Source organism: Thamnophis sirtalis, unplaced genomic scaffold (assembly GCF_051295495.1).
Source record: "Thamnophis sirtalis isolate CommonGarterSnake01/CBP01778 unplaced genomic scaffold, rThaSir2_p1.2 scaffold_4, whole genome shotgun sequence".
NCBI classification, from domain to species: domain Eukaryota; kingdom Metazoa; phylum Chordata; class Lepidosauria; order Squamata; family Natricidae; genus Thamnophis; species Thamnophis sirtalis.
Window position 1 is genome coordinate 71,380,453 of NW_028261384.1, and position 14,889 is coordinate 71,395,341.

General features: G+C 39.7%; 1 protein-coding gene across 3 annotated transcripts in view; it reads left to right on the forward strand.

Annotated features, from left to right (window-relative positions):
- POU6F2 (POU class 6 homeobox 2) overlaps positions 1 to 14,889 on the forward strand; it is a 416,297-nt gene that overhangs the window by 343,720 nt on the left and 57,688 nt on the right. For all 3 annotated transcript variants that reach the window (XM_087713105.1, XM_087713106.1, XM_087713107.1), the window contains exon 5: positions 3,908 to 4,048. In XM_087713105.1, coding sequence (XP_087569231.1) covers positions 3,908 to 4,048 — 141 coding nt within the window. The remainder of the gene's footprint in view (positions 1 to 3,907; positions 4,049 to 14,889) is intronic.

Here is a 14,889-nt window from a genome sequence, read left to right on the forward strand (position 1 = left end):
CTTCTGATAGTTTTCAATTTGGCAAAATTCATGATGATTACTATTTATAGCATTTAATTACCATTAGTATCTGTAGGAGAGCTAAACTGAACTCAAATATTTTTTTTAAAAAAAGATCATTTTTTTCAAGGTCACATGGGAAATCTTTTGAAAATCTGGATATGAAACTCAAAGAATAAAAATGTGGCATATAAAATGTTACTTGAAGCTATATTTCTTAATTATTTCTCATATTAAAATGTTGCAAAAGTAGGATGCAATCTTCTTACCTTTCATATTGATGAATGGCTTCTCAGTAGCGCACAATAAAACAGTTTCTATTATAATGTGCAATACTTCAACCAGTGATCTAAAAAAAATGAAACCAAACTTTTTACTTGATTAACTGAATTTTGATTTTCTTTCTTTCTGGTAGTGATAATTTGTGGTGCATTAAAGGTATTTTAAAGGCCTAATATTGGGTAAAAGGTTGATTCTACAAAGCACAGACCACCTTCTATTGATTTTACTTTTAGTAAAATAAATTGAATTTGAAGACCTTAATCCTGTAGGAAAAGCAGAAAAAAGCCCAAGAAATAAAATCACCAGAATTATTCAGATGTTTCTTTCATTTGATCTTATGTGAAGAAGTTCTACATTGAAATAAAACTGCTTACCAGATATTTTAGTTTTTGCTAGTTGAATAGCAGTTTGAAAAATGACAGAATGTAGAAAAAAAAATTCAGAATGTAGGAACATGTGTTTGGAACAGAATCCTTCATCAGCCTAAGATTCATTTGACTCTTAGAGGTGGGCGGGGTGATTGGTGAGCCAGCCAATCAGTGAGCGGCGGGTGGGGCAAGCGTGGTGCAGATGGGCAGGGGGAGGGAACTGGAACCAGTTCTAAATGGCATGGGAGATTTGTGGAACCTTTTCTATAGAAGAGATTAGGACTGGCAGGAATACACCCCTGGAGTGGAAGGAATTAGGGCAGCAGTCCCCAACCTTTCCACCTTATTGGCCTGGCCAGGCACAGGTGTGGGTGTGGTTGGGTGAGAGAGAGAGAAAGTAGCAGATGCACACACACTGCACAGCTCCATTGGTGCAAGCAGAATGGCACATGTACTTGAACTCATCACTTCTGTGGCCCGGTTTCAAACAGGCTGCAGACTGGTAGTGAGCTGCGGTTCGGGGGTTGGGGAGCCCTGAATTAGAGAATCCATTTATTGCTACTGAATTTAAACCAGATCATATTTCATATTCCAATAATATTCAGTTCTTTGCATCAGAATCTCTTGGTTTGACTTGTGGATTGAGTGACTAGTGCAGCAATTCCATATAATATAATCTTGTAATAATATCTAGCAAAATCAAATTTCATATATATGTCTGTGTTTGACTTTATGACTAGTAAGACATTTACAAGTTTGGTATAGACATTTACAAAGCATAGAATTATGTAGCCAATAGACAGATAAATTGTTCCATGATTAATGCCTTCTCCTTATCTTATAGTCTGACACATAAAGCAGCACTTGTTTTATTCTGACAAGCACTAAGGACTGAACAACCAAAGGACTTTTGTTCAGCAAAAGCTAACCATCAGATTGCAAGAACAGAAACGAGAGGTCTGACAAGGAAACCCAAATTCATTGGTCACCTTACATTGCAATGAACATACATTCAATTCTGCAGCAACTAAGATTATTGGTTAATCAGGTACAGAGATAGCCAGGGAAATGATTGAAGCCTGGGAAACAGGTCCTTTATAAGTCAACAGAAATGCTGATTTACCACCAGCTGACCAAGTACTTAGGAGTGAGAATATGACAGTGCAAGGAAACAACAGCCAACAACTTAATGGCTTGTCCCAATCAACAAATAAAAAGCCACACAGAACCAGGCATCTATCCCAATATATACATTCTGGTAGAGAGAAGTTCCCTGAGGATGTGCTTCAGCATGTCCAAAAGCTTGGAAGACTAAATCTCTGGTACCAGTGACTGATCCAGAGCCTGCAGATTTATTTTTCTGATAATATATCATTTTATAATTTTGGCTAGCAAATATAGCCTGAACTAACCCAGTCATATCCCTCTCTCCTTTTAATGTGAGATTGAACTGAGTCCCAACAGTAGTCCTTAATTTCTATCCATTTATTTTATCCTAACAGCACAAAATCCTAGCACAGATGAATATGCATAATCAAACTGACTGATTTAATATAATATTTTTGTTATTTATATGTCTTTTATTGTTGTTTTTTGTTTTTGCTAAGACTACTGCTAAATATCTTTTGGATTGAAAACAAAATTAGGTTTTGTTCTAACTACAAGTAAAAATGTCTTGAGATATCACAATTTATGCCTTGTATTGAGTGAAAGCAGGATGTATGTTGAAGGATGCAGTGTGCTGTCAATTCATATTGAATCAAGTCAGGTTGTATCAGCAACATCCCTATCAGTAGTTATTCTTGAGTACAGTAAGTTTGACTTTAAGTAGATTTAGACAGCAAATTTTTCAGCTACAATAAATTTATATAATGAATGGTGCAAATCAACTTTTTTAAAGTCCCCTGAAAGCTCAGATGTTTTTATACCAGGCATGTGCATATTTCTATCATGGTCTCTTAATACAATCAAGTATTCATTCAGATTTTTTTTTACTTTCAGTATAAAATATATATTAAATAATAGAACAATGTGTGTTTTGAAAATGATTTCTAAGAGCCATTTGAAAGAAATATAGCCCCTCTTTAAAGAGCTAATACTTCCCCTTCTTTTTCTCTTAATTTCCTTTTCTCTTCCCTGCAGCTTAAAACAAATCTAAAAGATGTTTTAAAAGTCAACTTATTAAGACAGTTATGTCTTTAATGCAGCACTTTGATTTGGTCACATATTTTTAATTTCACAGGAAATCTGAGGAATGATACATATTGTTTAAAAATATATTGTACTTGTGTCCTTACACATTTGGTTTCATTTGTTCTGAGTAATTTTCTTAAATTATATGCCCTATTAAATGACCATAATAGTTGAGACAGCCAGAAATGTAAATTAAGATCTACATTCAATTTTTAAAATATTTCCTATATTCCTTTTAACTTTTTATTTTTAGAACAATACAACAGAAATTTTAATAGTGAATTGAAACACTTTAAATTGCCTTTTATAGGATTTTAAAAATTTCATAGAACACTTAGGAATTCTGTTCCCATCATCTACCTTTAAAAAAAATGTTTTCTTAATTACTGCTATAAACTTACTTTGTTATATTCTGTAATTCAAAAATTGTTATGTGATTTGTGTGAGTTATACATTCTCTGGATTTTCCTTTAATTTATTTAATGTAGGTTTTCATGGAAGAAAAAGAGAAGAATGAAATATGGCTATTTATATAAAATTGTAGATCATTTGGTTGCAAGATTTTTCCTGGGAGAGGAATTCTGCAGCTTATGGTTGTCCCAGCTGAAAGAGAATAATTGAAGAATATATATAGTGTTATTTATTTATTGAATAAATTTATTTAACTGCCCATCTCAAATATATGTATCTAATTCAGAGTTGCTTTTGATGAATCTCTTTTAAACAAATAGTTTTACATAATGTTTTTAAAAGCCATATTCCATTTGAATAAGTTATATTTCTTTTTTTTAAAAAAAAAATCCCTACAGATAGAAAAGCCTCTGAGCAAATTTCATTATCATTACCATCCACTTGCAGTCAAATCATTTCCACTTCTTCCAATCGAACTTATAAAGTGTTGGAATTGGACTGCCTGATATTCACATTGTCAAAGCTCTCAAACACATTTTGAGATGTTAAGATTAACTGTTCCTTCCCATCAAGCTGATTATTAATAATGTCGCGCTATAGAACTGAATTGCAGTGAGTAGCCTTATTCTTTCCTCTTTTATTCCCATTTTCAGCTGGTTAATAATCCTCTGGCAAGTCAAGCAGCCACTGCCGCAGCCGCCATGGGCTCAATAGCTAACTCACCAGCTTTTGGCAATGTACTCTCCAGTCTTCAAGGGGTCACAGGTCAACTAGTTACTAATGCACAAGGACAGGTGAGTGGAAGATGGATGGAAATAGTGAATTCAAATGGCATATTGAGTATTTCCAATGTTAATAATCTGAGACTGTACATATATGAAAGGGCATAGATATACAAGAGAACATTTTCAAAAAGTAGAACATTAAGATAAAGGTTTGAATTGAAGCTGTTATATTAAAGTATACCCTGAAAATCATTGGAACTTAAATCTCTGTGTTAGTGCTCATCCAATATTATTTTTAAAATTATTTTATTTTATTTTATTTATTTATTAAATATATTTGCCGCCCATCTCCTTTTGAAGAGATTCCTGGCAACTTACAGCATTAAGAACATAAAACTATGAGATAAATATTTTTAAAAGGATAATAATTTAACATGACCATTTGCTTGATTTGGCCTTGCACCTACCTTTGCAAACGTATATATAGAATAACAGAGTTGGAAGGATCTTGGAGGTCTTCTAGTCCAATCCGCTGCTTAGGCAAGAAACCCTACACCACTTCAGACAAATGGTTATCCAACATCTTCTTAAAAACTTCGAGTTTTGGAGCATTCACAACTTCTGGAAGCAAGTTGTTCCACTGATTAATTGTTCTAACTCTCAGGAAATTTCTCCTCAGTTCTAAGTTGCTTCTCCCCTTGATTAGTTTCCACCCATTGCTTCTTGTCCTACCCTCAGGTGCTTTAGAGAATAGCATTACTCCCGTTCTTTGTAGCAGCCCCTGAGATTTTGGAACACTGCTATCATGTCTCCCCTTGTCCTTCTTTTCATTAAACTAGACATACCCAGTTTCTGCAACCGTTCTTCATATGTTTTAATCTCAAGTCCCCTAATCATCTTTGTTGATCTTCTCTGCACTCTTTTTAGAGTCTCAATATCTTTTTGCATTGTGGCAACCAAAACTGAATGCAGTATTCCAAGTATGGCCTTACCAAGGCGTTATTAAGTGGTATTAACACTTCACGTGATCTTGATTCTATCCCTCTGTTTATGCAGCCTAGAAGTGTGATGGCTTTTTTGTCAGCTGCTGCACACTGCTGGCTCATATTTAAATTGTTGTCTACTAGAATTCCAAGATTCCTCTCACAGTTACTACTAATGAGATACTGTACCTATGCATTTTATTTTTCTTGCCTAAATGTAGAACCTTACTTTTTTAACAATTGAATTTCATTTTGTTAGATAGTGCCCAATGTTCAAGTTTGTCAAGATCCTTCTGTATCTTAAGCTTATTCTTCTTGAGTGTTGGTTATTCCTGCCAGCTTGGTATCATCTGCAAATTTGATGAGTTTCCCATTTACCCCCTCATCCAAATCACTGATGAAGATGTTGAAGAGTACTTGGCCTAAAACAGAGCCTTGGGGTACTCCACTGCATACTTTCCTCCATGTAGATGCAATTCCATTGAGGACTACAAGTTGAGTGTGGTTGGTCAACCAGTTATGAATCCATCTGGTAGTGATGCTGTCTAACACATATTTTTCTACTTTATCTAGTAGTAGGTTATGGTCTGCGTTGTAAAATGTCTTACTGACGTCCAAATAAATTATATCAACAGTGTTTCCCTGGTCCACTAATTTTGTCACTTTGTCAAGGAATGCAATAAGATTAGTCTGACATGATTTCTTTTTGACAAGCCCATGTTGGCTGTTTTTGCTAAAAATGGGCCGCTTTTTGCTCATTTGGGGAGGGTCACCCCCCAGGAGCACTCTACAAGCCTCCTAAAGGCTATTCATGCCCTTTCTTGGGAAAAAACAGGCCTGTTTTCATGAAAAACAGGCCATTTTGGGAGGTCTGCAGAGTGCAAAAACTTTTTAAAAATTTGCCTCTTCAAAATCTTGGTGCGTCTTATACTCCGGTACTTTGTTTGCTCCTGATTTGTTGCTTGATTATCTTTTCCAGAATCTTCCCTGGTATTGAGGTCAAGTGATAGGTCTGTAGTTTCCTAACCCTATTTTTTTTCCCTTTTTGAAGATGGGAACTATATCAGCTCTTTTTCAATCTTCTGCCAGTTCCTTCAGAACCTTGAGCATATCTTGAGCATTTCTTCAGTTCAGTTCTTATTCTATACACTGATCATTTAATATCAATAGAATTAACAAGCCTCCTTTATTCATTTGGGAAGATTGATACCACAAAATAATGTTTAATTTTAACATTTCATATTGTACTAAATTCCATTTTTATAATGAGGGCTGAGTGATTCTTCTGAGAATGATTAAAACAACGTTCACAGTTTAATGTTATTACAGGTAAAGCTTGACTTACAACAGTTCATTTAATAACCATTCAAAATTACAATGGCATTGAAAAAAGTAACTTATGACTGTTTTTCACACTTGCTACTGTTGCAGCTTCTCCTTGGTCACATGATCAAAATTCAAGACACTTAGCAATTGATTCATATTTATGATAGTTGCAGTGTCCTGAGATAATGAGATCATCTTTTACAACCTTCTGACAAAAAAGTCCAATAGGGAAGCCAGATTCATTTAACAACTGTATTACTAACTTAACAACTGTTCTAAGAAATGTCATAAAATGGAGCAAAACTCACTTAACAAAATGTTTAACTTAGCAACAATAATTTTGGACTCAGTTGTGGTCATAAGTCAAGGACATGGTTGGCAAGGTTTATCAGTGAAATTTGGGCCTATTGTTGTTAATATATGGTTGAAATCTGCTGCACTTTCTCTTTTGCTTTTTCTACCAGGAAAATTGTTGATGTTCTGAATCAGTATCTTGCAGAACCTATAAGAAAAGTTGAATGCATAATAAATTAAAATAATTCTAATTGAAAAGCAAAAGTATGCAGGAGTAGAATTTCAATTGTTTTGTATCTGATAATATTCACCTGCAGAAATTGGTTCACAGTCTGGAATGTTTCTAGTTTCAGTTTTGCATTTGGAAGGTTAAATGACAGAAGTATATTTGTCCAGCTTAAATTAATGCAATATACTTTATGTGGAAGTACCTTTGAATTGTTTTTGGAAAGTGTTTCTGGAACACTGGAACTTTTTGGAAAGTGTTTCTGTAGTTTTTTCCAGAATTCAGCACAAACCTTCCTGCAAGGTTCCACTGAATGCCACACCTAAATATCTCATCACAGGAAGACATATTGGCACCCTCCTTAGTAATTGTACACCCCACAATGATTATTTTTTGACAAGTATGCTATTTGTTATCTTTGCTCTAATTAGGTAACTCGTGTTAGATAAATATTGCAATTAAAAGTCTCTGTGTTGTAGATTTTTAGTCATTTTAATTGTTGTTACCTGATATGACTTGGAGTGAAGTTCTAAATTTTCCAGGTAAGATAAATACTTCTATGCATATACAGTCATAAAACATTTCTCTTTTCTGCTATGGCTTATTTTATATAGAATTGCAGTTTTTTGTAGGTAGCAGCATTGTCAGTGGTGTTGAATAAGTTTTACATCATCAGCGAAGAGAACAAAGTTGCTTATAATATGATCGCCCAGGTCATTTATGTAAAGTATAAAGAGTGTGGGTCCCAAAATGCTACCTTGGGGTAGGTAGCACCTGTTAACAGGTGCAGGGTTTGATAGGGCATTTCCTATTTTGACTATTTGTTGCCTGTTTGATAGGAACACAGTTGTCCACTTATGCAGAGAACCGGAGATGCCATAAGATTCTAGTTTTAGAAGTAGTTTGTCATGTACTACTGAATCAAAGGCTTTACAGAAGTTTATATAAATTGCGTCTATTGCCTTACCCTGGTCCAGTTGTGAAGTCCATATGTTTTTGCAGTGTAAGAGTTGCAGATGGCAGGACAATTTTTTTCTGAAGCCAAACTGCTTGTTAGAGAATATGTCGTTTGTCTCTAAGTAGAGGATAATGGATTGGTTTACGATTGATTCCATGACTTTGCAGGTGAGACAACATAATGAGATTGGTCTGTAATTTTCAACTAGGCTGGGTTCACCCTTTTTGAAGATAAGGATGACTGTGGCTAGTGACCATAAATTAGGTTCTGAAGGATATTTCAGAGATTATGCCAAGAGGTTTTGCTAGGGTGGTTGAGAGCTTTTTAAAGAAGTAGGCACCTAATACATCAGGGCCAATAGATAGAGATGGTTTTAGGTTGCATGGTGCCTTTTCAACGGCATCTTCTGTAAAATCGACATGTAATACTGTTTTGTATTTGTAGTGCTTTGTTTTCAATGAAATCCATTTTCTATTTTCCATTTATATATATAAAAGACTTGGTTGCTATCTTACCGAAACACACAATCAAAAAAATAATGATGGTGCCAAATGTTAATGCATACTAATACAGTAATTACTAGACAATCCAATGGATCATAATTTCAAAGATATTTCCTTATCTAAAGAGAAAAACAGAATGACAATGGATAACTAAAAAGTCAGTTGGACTGGGATTGATTTCCAACTATCTATTGGCTACACCACTGGATCTCTTTGTGGTGAGCTGGCAGGCAGAATCTGAAATCTTCCTTTCTCCTAGTTGCTTCCTTCCTGCTCTCCCTTGCTCTCTCACTTCCTGCCCCCATCCCTTTATTCCTACTTCCTTCCTTACTCCCTTCCCTCTTCTTCCCAGATTCAGGTGTATGGCTGCTGTCCCTTCTCTCTCCTTCCCAGAGGCAGGTGAGAGGAGGAGGGAGTGAAAAGATGCATGAGTGGCCTGTGCAGCCTGAGCACAGAGCAACTGATGGAATAGACTGAGCAACTTTTAACCTTCCCTGCCAGTTTCCCCATCATCTTTCTCCCAGCAGCTTTCCACAAGCAAAGATATTGCTAATAGGAAGAGGGTAGAGGGCATTGGCAATCACAATCAATTTTACAGTTCCTGTCTGAAGGATTCAGAGTCCAGACATCACAGGGTTCATTCCAAATTATCTCCCCGCCTCCTCAGGATTTATTCTTTTTATACAGTTTTTACAAGCAAAGCAATGAGCATATAGCAACAGCATTGTAATTGGCACATTCTCCTTGTCAATCTCTAAGAACATCCCACCCAGGGTAGAGTCTCACATATCCAGATGGTTTCCGGTACTGCCTGGTGAAGCTAATTAGGCGAGTTCATGACAGTCTCTATAAGAAATATGATCCACAAACTGAATGCTCAAAACATCTATAACTTTCTCAACTGCAGCAAGAGCTGCAAAAGAAGGCTGTGTGGATCTGGATGGGGAGGAACAGGATCAAGCTCAATCCCTCCAAGACTGAGTGACTGTGGTTTCCATCATCCCGATTTGTGCATCTTTGATGATAGGGGGAGAAATTTTAGCCCCCTCAGAGAAGGCCCGCAATCTGGGAGTCCTCCTGGATACGCAGCTTAGTTTAGAAGAACACCTGAATGGCTGTGACCAGGAGGGGGGCTTTTACCAGGTTCGCCTGGTACGTCAGTTGCGCCCCTTCCTGGATCGGGATGTTCTGTGCACAATCACTCATGCCCTTGTCCTTTCTCGCCTGGACTACTGTAACGCTGTCTACATGGAGCTGCCCTTGAAGAGCACCTGGAGGCTTCAACTGGTCCAGAATGTGGCTGCGTGGGTTATCATGGGGGCATCTAGCTGCTTCCATGTTGCACCCCTTTTAGGCGACCTGCACTGGTTGCCGGTTGTCTTCTGGGTGCGATTCAAGGTACTAATTATGACCTTTAAAGCGCTCCATGGCTTAGGCCCAGGATACCTGCGAGACCACCTACTGCCACCGGTAGCCTCCCACCATCCAGTGCTATCTCACAGAGTTGGCCTCCTCAGGGTGCCATCGGCCAGGCAGTGTCATCTAGTGACCCCCAGGGGGAGAGCCTTCTCTGTGGGAGCGCCTTCCCTCTAGAATGAGCTGCCCCTGGAGCTTCGTATAATCCCCAACCTCCGGTCCTTCCCGTGGCACGACAAAACCGCGCTTGTCAAAATAGTGGTGATAAAACCGCGTCGCTAAAGCCGCAACATCATCACCGCGCGTCATCACCGCCGCGACAACAGCGTGGCGACTGAAGGGTGCTTTAAAACAGCGCAGCGGCAGAAAGCCGATTTAAATTAAGGTAAGGGTTAGGATTAGGTTTAGGGGTTTGCTTTAGGGTTAGGTTTAGGGTTAGGTTAGGTTTAGGGTTAGGGTTAGGGTTAGGGTTAGGGTTAGGGTTAGGGTTAGGATTAGGGTTAGGTTTAAGGTTAGGTTTAGGGTTAGGTTTAGAGTTAGGGTTAGGGTTAGGTTTAGGGTGCTGAGTGCTTCGGAACGCGCGGATTTGCCCTCCGCGGTTATGTCATTGCGGTAGGGTCGCCTTTTTCCTTAGCGCTTCGGACGGCGCGGATTTGCCCTCCGCACTTATGTTGGCGCGGATAAGGGCTTCGCGGTTTTGTGGTGGAACCGGTCCTTCCTACGCGCCCTAAAAAGTTGCCTTTTCCAGCAAGCCAACCTGGCCTGAACAAAACAAAATAAATGATTAATTATTGTTAATTTTAATCGAATTTTTAAAAAATGTTATTGTGAATCTTAATTGGGTTTGTTTTTTTGGATATTCTATCTAATTTTTTTTTAACTTTTGTAACATGTGTTTTTTTAATGTTGAATGCCGCTCTGAGTCCTTGGGAGAAGGGCAGCATATAAATCCAATAAACCAAACCAAGTTCCTGTACATGTTGTTGCTGGTGTAGAGACAGACTGAAATGTATACTTACCTCTAAGCGGTCCTAAAGGACGAAAGGTGCACCTTGGGGTCTATTCCAGATGAAGGTAAGTATGTTGTCTGTTGCTCCCCTGGAGGGTGTCCTGCTTCAGGCACCAGATGAAGGATTCAGCGTCCAGACATCACAGGGTTCATTCCAAAATGTCTACCTGCCTCCGCAGGGTTTATTTTTTTTATACAGTTTTTACAAGCAAAGCAATGAGTATATAGCAACAGCATTGTAATTGGCACATTCTCCTTGTCAATCTCTAAGAACATCCCACCCAGGGTGGAGTCTCACATATCCAGATGGTTCCTGGTACTGCCTGGTGAAGCTAATTAGGTGAGCTCATAGATATTCGAGGTAAACAGCTACTGAGATCGTGACAGTGTGCTGCGCATGTCTTTACGTAACCTTTCCTCTATCCCTACACCTGTCAGCTTCCCATTGACTTCAAAATTGCTATCAGGAATTTTATTTCCCAAGCACGACTACAAATGATCATGCCAATGCAACAGCAGCATTGAAGCACTAACAGAGAAGCAATACTGAAGCAGCCACAACTTTCCAATTCATTCCCCATGGAATTCATATGTCCTGGCATTCTGTAAGTTAGGTCCTTTGAGTTACTTGATTCAATAACTGTTCCCCTATACCTTCCAATTTCACCCAACTGAAGATTACAAACAAATGATCTTGAGAGTTTTAATATATAGACATTGCAGATACCATTTAATATGCATTTGTATATAGAGGATATATAAAATAGTATGTACCATTCATATGCTTGGATACCAATTCTACTATGTTTCTCGTTATATGTAGATTACTTGTTTTCAAGAAACACATTTAGATGTGTTAGTTCAAACATTTGGAGTTCTTTCTACAATAAACTTAGTTTATGAATATTGTCAGGACTAGATCCAGAGCCAGATTTCAAAATGTTTTGTGATTCTCAAGTTTTTCCCAAATGTTACATACTGACAGCCAGTATGGTAGGTTCCACTAAAGTACTCCAATCTGGTGGGAAAATACTGAATAGTGATTGGCTGAGTTGTTTGATAGCTCCCTATAAAAGGGCTAGCTGTCAAACAGAGCGGCGCTGGATTGTACATAGTTTATTCCAGTAAAGAGCTGTTGTTTGTCACTGAAGCCTGAGTCTGCCTCATCCATTCACCTGACTTAACATTGGTGACAAAGATGGGATCGGAAGGCAACTAGGCACAAAAAGAGCTGACATTACAATCCAGCAACACAATCCAGTCGCAGCAATCGTGGCATCAAGCGGCCATCTTAAGTGGCAAATTCAAATGTGCCTTGACTGCACAAGATGACAACGCATGCCCCTCCAGCTCCTTTTGACCCAACAACTGAACACTGGGATTCCTACATAATGTGCTTCATGGAAGCGAGCGATCTCCTTGGGCTCTCTGACAACTGAAAAAGAGCCATCTTCCTGATCTACTGTGGGCCAGAGGTCTTTGACACCACCAAAGCTCTATCTGAACAACACCGGTTCAGATTGTCGCCTGATCGGCATTACAAAACACAATGAGAACACACTATGCTCTACAACCTTCTAAATTTGTGTGGCCGCATGAATTTAACCTCCAAAACCAGAGAGAAGGGAAGAACATAAATCAGTATATTGCTGCACTCCGCAAAGCCACAGCATATTGTGAATTTTGTGATTTAGACAAACTACTGCTGGACAGATCATTTGTGGGGTTTGAGACATCAACCTGCAAAGGAGATTGCTGGCTAAAACAAATCTCACTTTACAAATTGCGTTAGATGAGGCCAGGGCTACAGAGTCCTCAACTAAGTCGATGGAAATGCTGCAAAAGAATGGCAGCTTCAAAAGTGCACACAGAGCCATAGAAGTCCATTGTGAGATGATTGAGTAAGAACTATCTGGCAGTGAGGATGCGGTCTGCCACTTGCACATGGAGAGGAGAAAAATGGTGTGAGATTTCGAAAGTCATTTCCTGCCTTGCACCAGCTGCATAGGAAACCATTGGAAATCTGCCTGCTATTTCCAAGATGCAATCTGTCAACAGTATGACCACAGGGGACCCTCGTTTCGAGTCTGCAGAAGCAAGTTCCTGGTCACCCCACAGCAGAAACCCTCTGCCAGCCAGGCAGCATGATGAAGATCACCCAGGTGAGAGGCATGGAAGCTCGACAGGGACAAGAATAGACAGAATCCAATAATGCATTCCGGACAATAATCTGGCAAGCCAGCACTCCAAGAAACAAGAAGCTGTGAGTCACCATCCTCATTAAGGGGTCGCCATGCAGCATGGAAATAGACACTGGGTCATCTCTGATCATTCTGTCCTGTGCCACATTGAAAAAGGTCACACAAAGCATCAGAAAACACAAGATGAGGCACCAAGACCAGGAGAACCGAATCTCCGTTTTGGGATGGGGCACCTTCTGTGTCCAATTCAAAAATTTTGACGGGTCCAGTGACAGTTGTCAGCGGTTTCCTTCCAAGCCTGCTCGGCTTGGACAGGTTTGAGTCCCTGGGCATGGGGGTAATTGGCATCAACACCTTGCGAGATGACAGAGCCAAAGACCTACTGCAAGAGTTTGAGGACGTCTTCAGCTATGGTCTTGGCAAGTATGTGGGGAGCACAATAACATTCAGTCATGACCCCAACATCACCCCCATTTGTTTAAAGCCTCATATGATCCCTTTTGCCCTCCCACCCAAAGTTCACCAAGAATTGGACAAACAAATTGGCCAGGGGATTCCGGAGCCAGTCGATCATGCCTGCTGGGAGACTCCTATTGTGACCCCGATCAAGCTTGACAAATCTGTCTGCATCCCCATGGACTACAAGTGCACCCTGAACAAGGCTCTCCAATAGAGCACTTATCCGGTGCCCATTGTCCAGCATCTACTTCATTTCCTTGACCCAGGAAAAGTATTTGCCAAATTAGACTTAGCACAGGCATACCAGCAACTGCCTGTAGATGGCATCACAGCGGAGGCCCAAACTATTGTGACGCATAGGGGTGTATTTAAATGCACCAGGCTTCAATTCACTGTTAGTATTGCCCCTGAATTGTTCCAAAGGGTCATGGAACGGCTTTTGCAGGGGATACCAGGAGTCGTCCCCTATTTTGATATCCGCTGGTATCTGCTGCAAATAAGGAGCAACTTTTTAAATAATTGAGAATGGTTTGGACCAGAATTAGAGACAAGGGCCTCCTTTAAAAAAAGAGAAGTGTCAAATTGCAGTTCCTAGGGTAGAATTCCTGAGGTATTTGATTGATGGCTCTGGGATTCACCCAACAAATTTAAAAAAATTAAAGACATCCAGGATGTCCCCACACCTCATAACCAGACTGAGCTGCAGGCGTTCCTTGGGCTTCTCAATTTTTACAGTGTGTTTCTAAAGCAGAAACCAGTTCCTAGTTCAATACAACCAGACCCTGCCACTTGTATTAACTTGTGATGCATCACCCTTCAGCATCAGAGCTGTCCACAGCCATCGCATGCCCAACGGGACTGAAGCTCCCATTGCCTACTATTCGAGAACCTATCAGCCGCCGAATGCAACATGCTGGCTGCGGTGGCTGGAGTCAAGAGATTTCACGAATATGTGTATGGCCATGATTTTGAAATCATCACGGACCATAAACCTCTGCTGGGGCTCCTGAGCAACACCGGCTTCACTTTCACCCTGGATGACCCATTGAACTATTTTCCTCATGGCATATAGCTACCACTTCATACACTGACTAGGTAAGACTATGGGCCACGCTGATGCCCTCAGCAGACGCCTGTTGCCGGAACTTTTGGGTGATCCGGCCCAGGAGACCCCGGTTTTGCTGATAGACTGCCTTGAGGCCGGCCCTGTGCCATCTAACGAGGTCGCCTGCCACTCAGTGAGAAACAAGACTATTTCTCAAGTTTTGAACTGGGTGTGGAGGGGTGGCCCAAGGGCTGAGTTCAAACTTTTTGTAAAAAAGAAAAATGAATTGTCTGTATTGCGGGGGTGTCTTCTGTGGGGAGACTGGGTGATTGTTCCACCCAAACTACAAATTGCAGTATTAGAGGCCTTGCACATAGGGCATCTGGGAATTGTCCAGATGAAATCTTTGGCAAGGAGTTATGTGTGGTGGCCTAACATGGATGGGGAGATAGAAGAGTGGGTGGCAACCTGCACTCCGTGCCAGGAATCC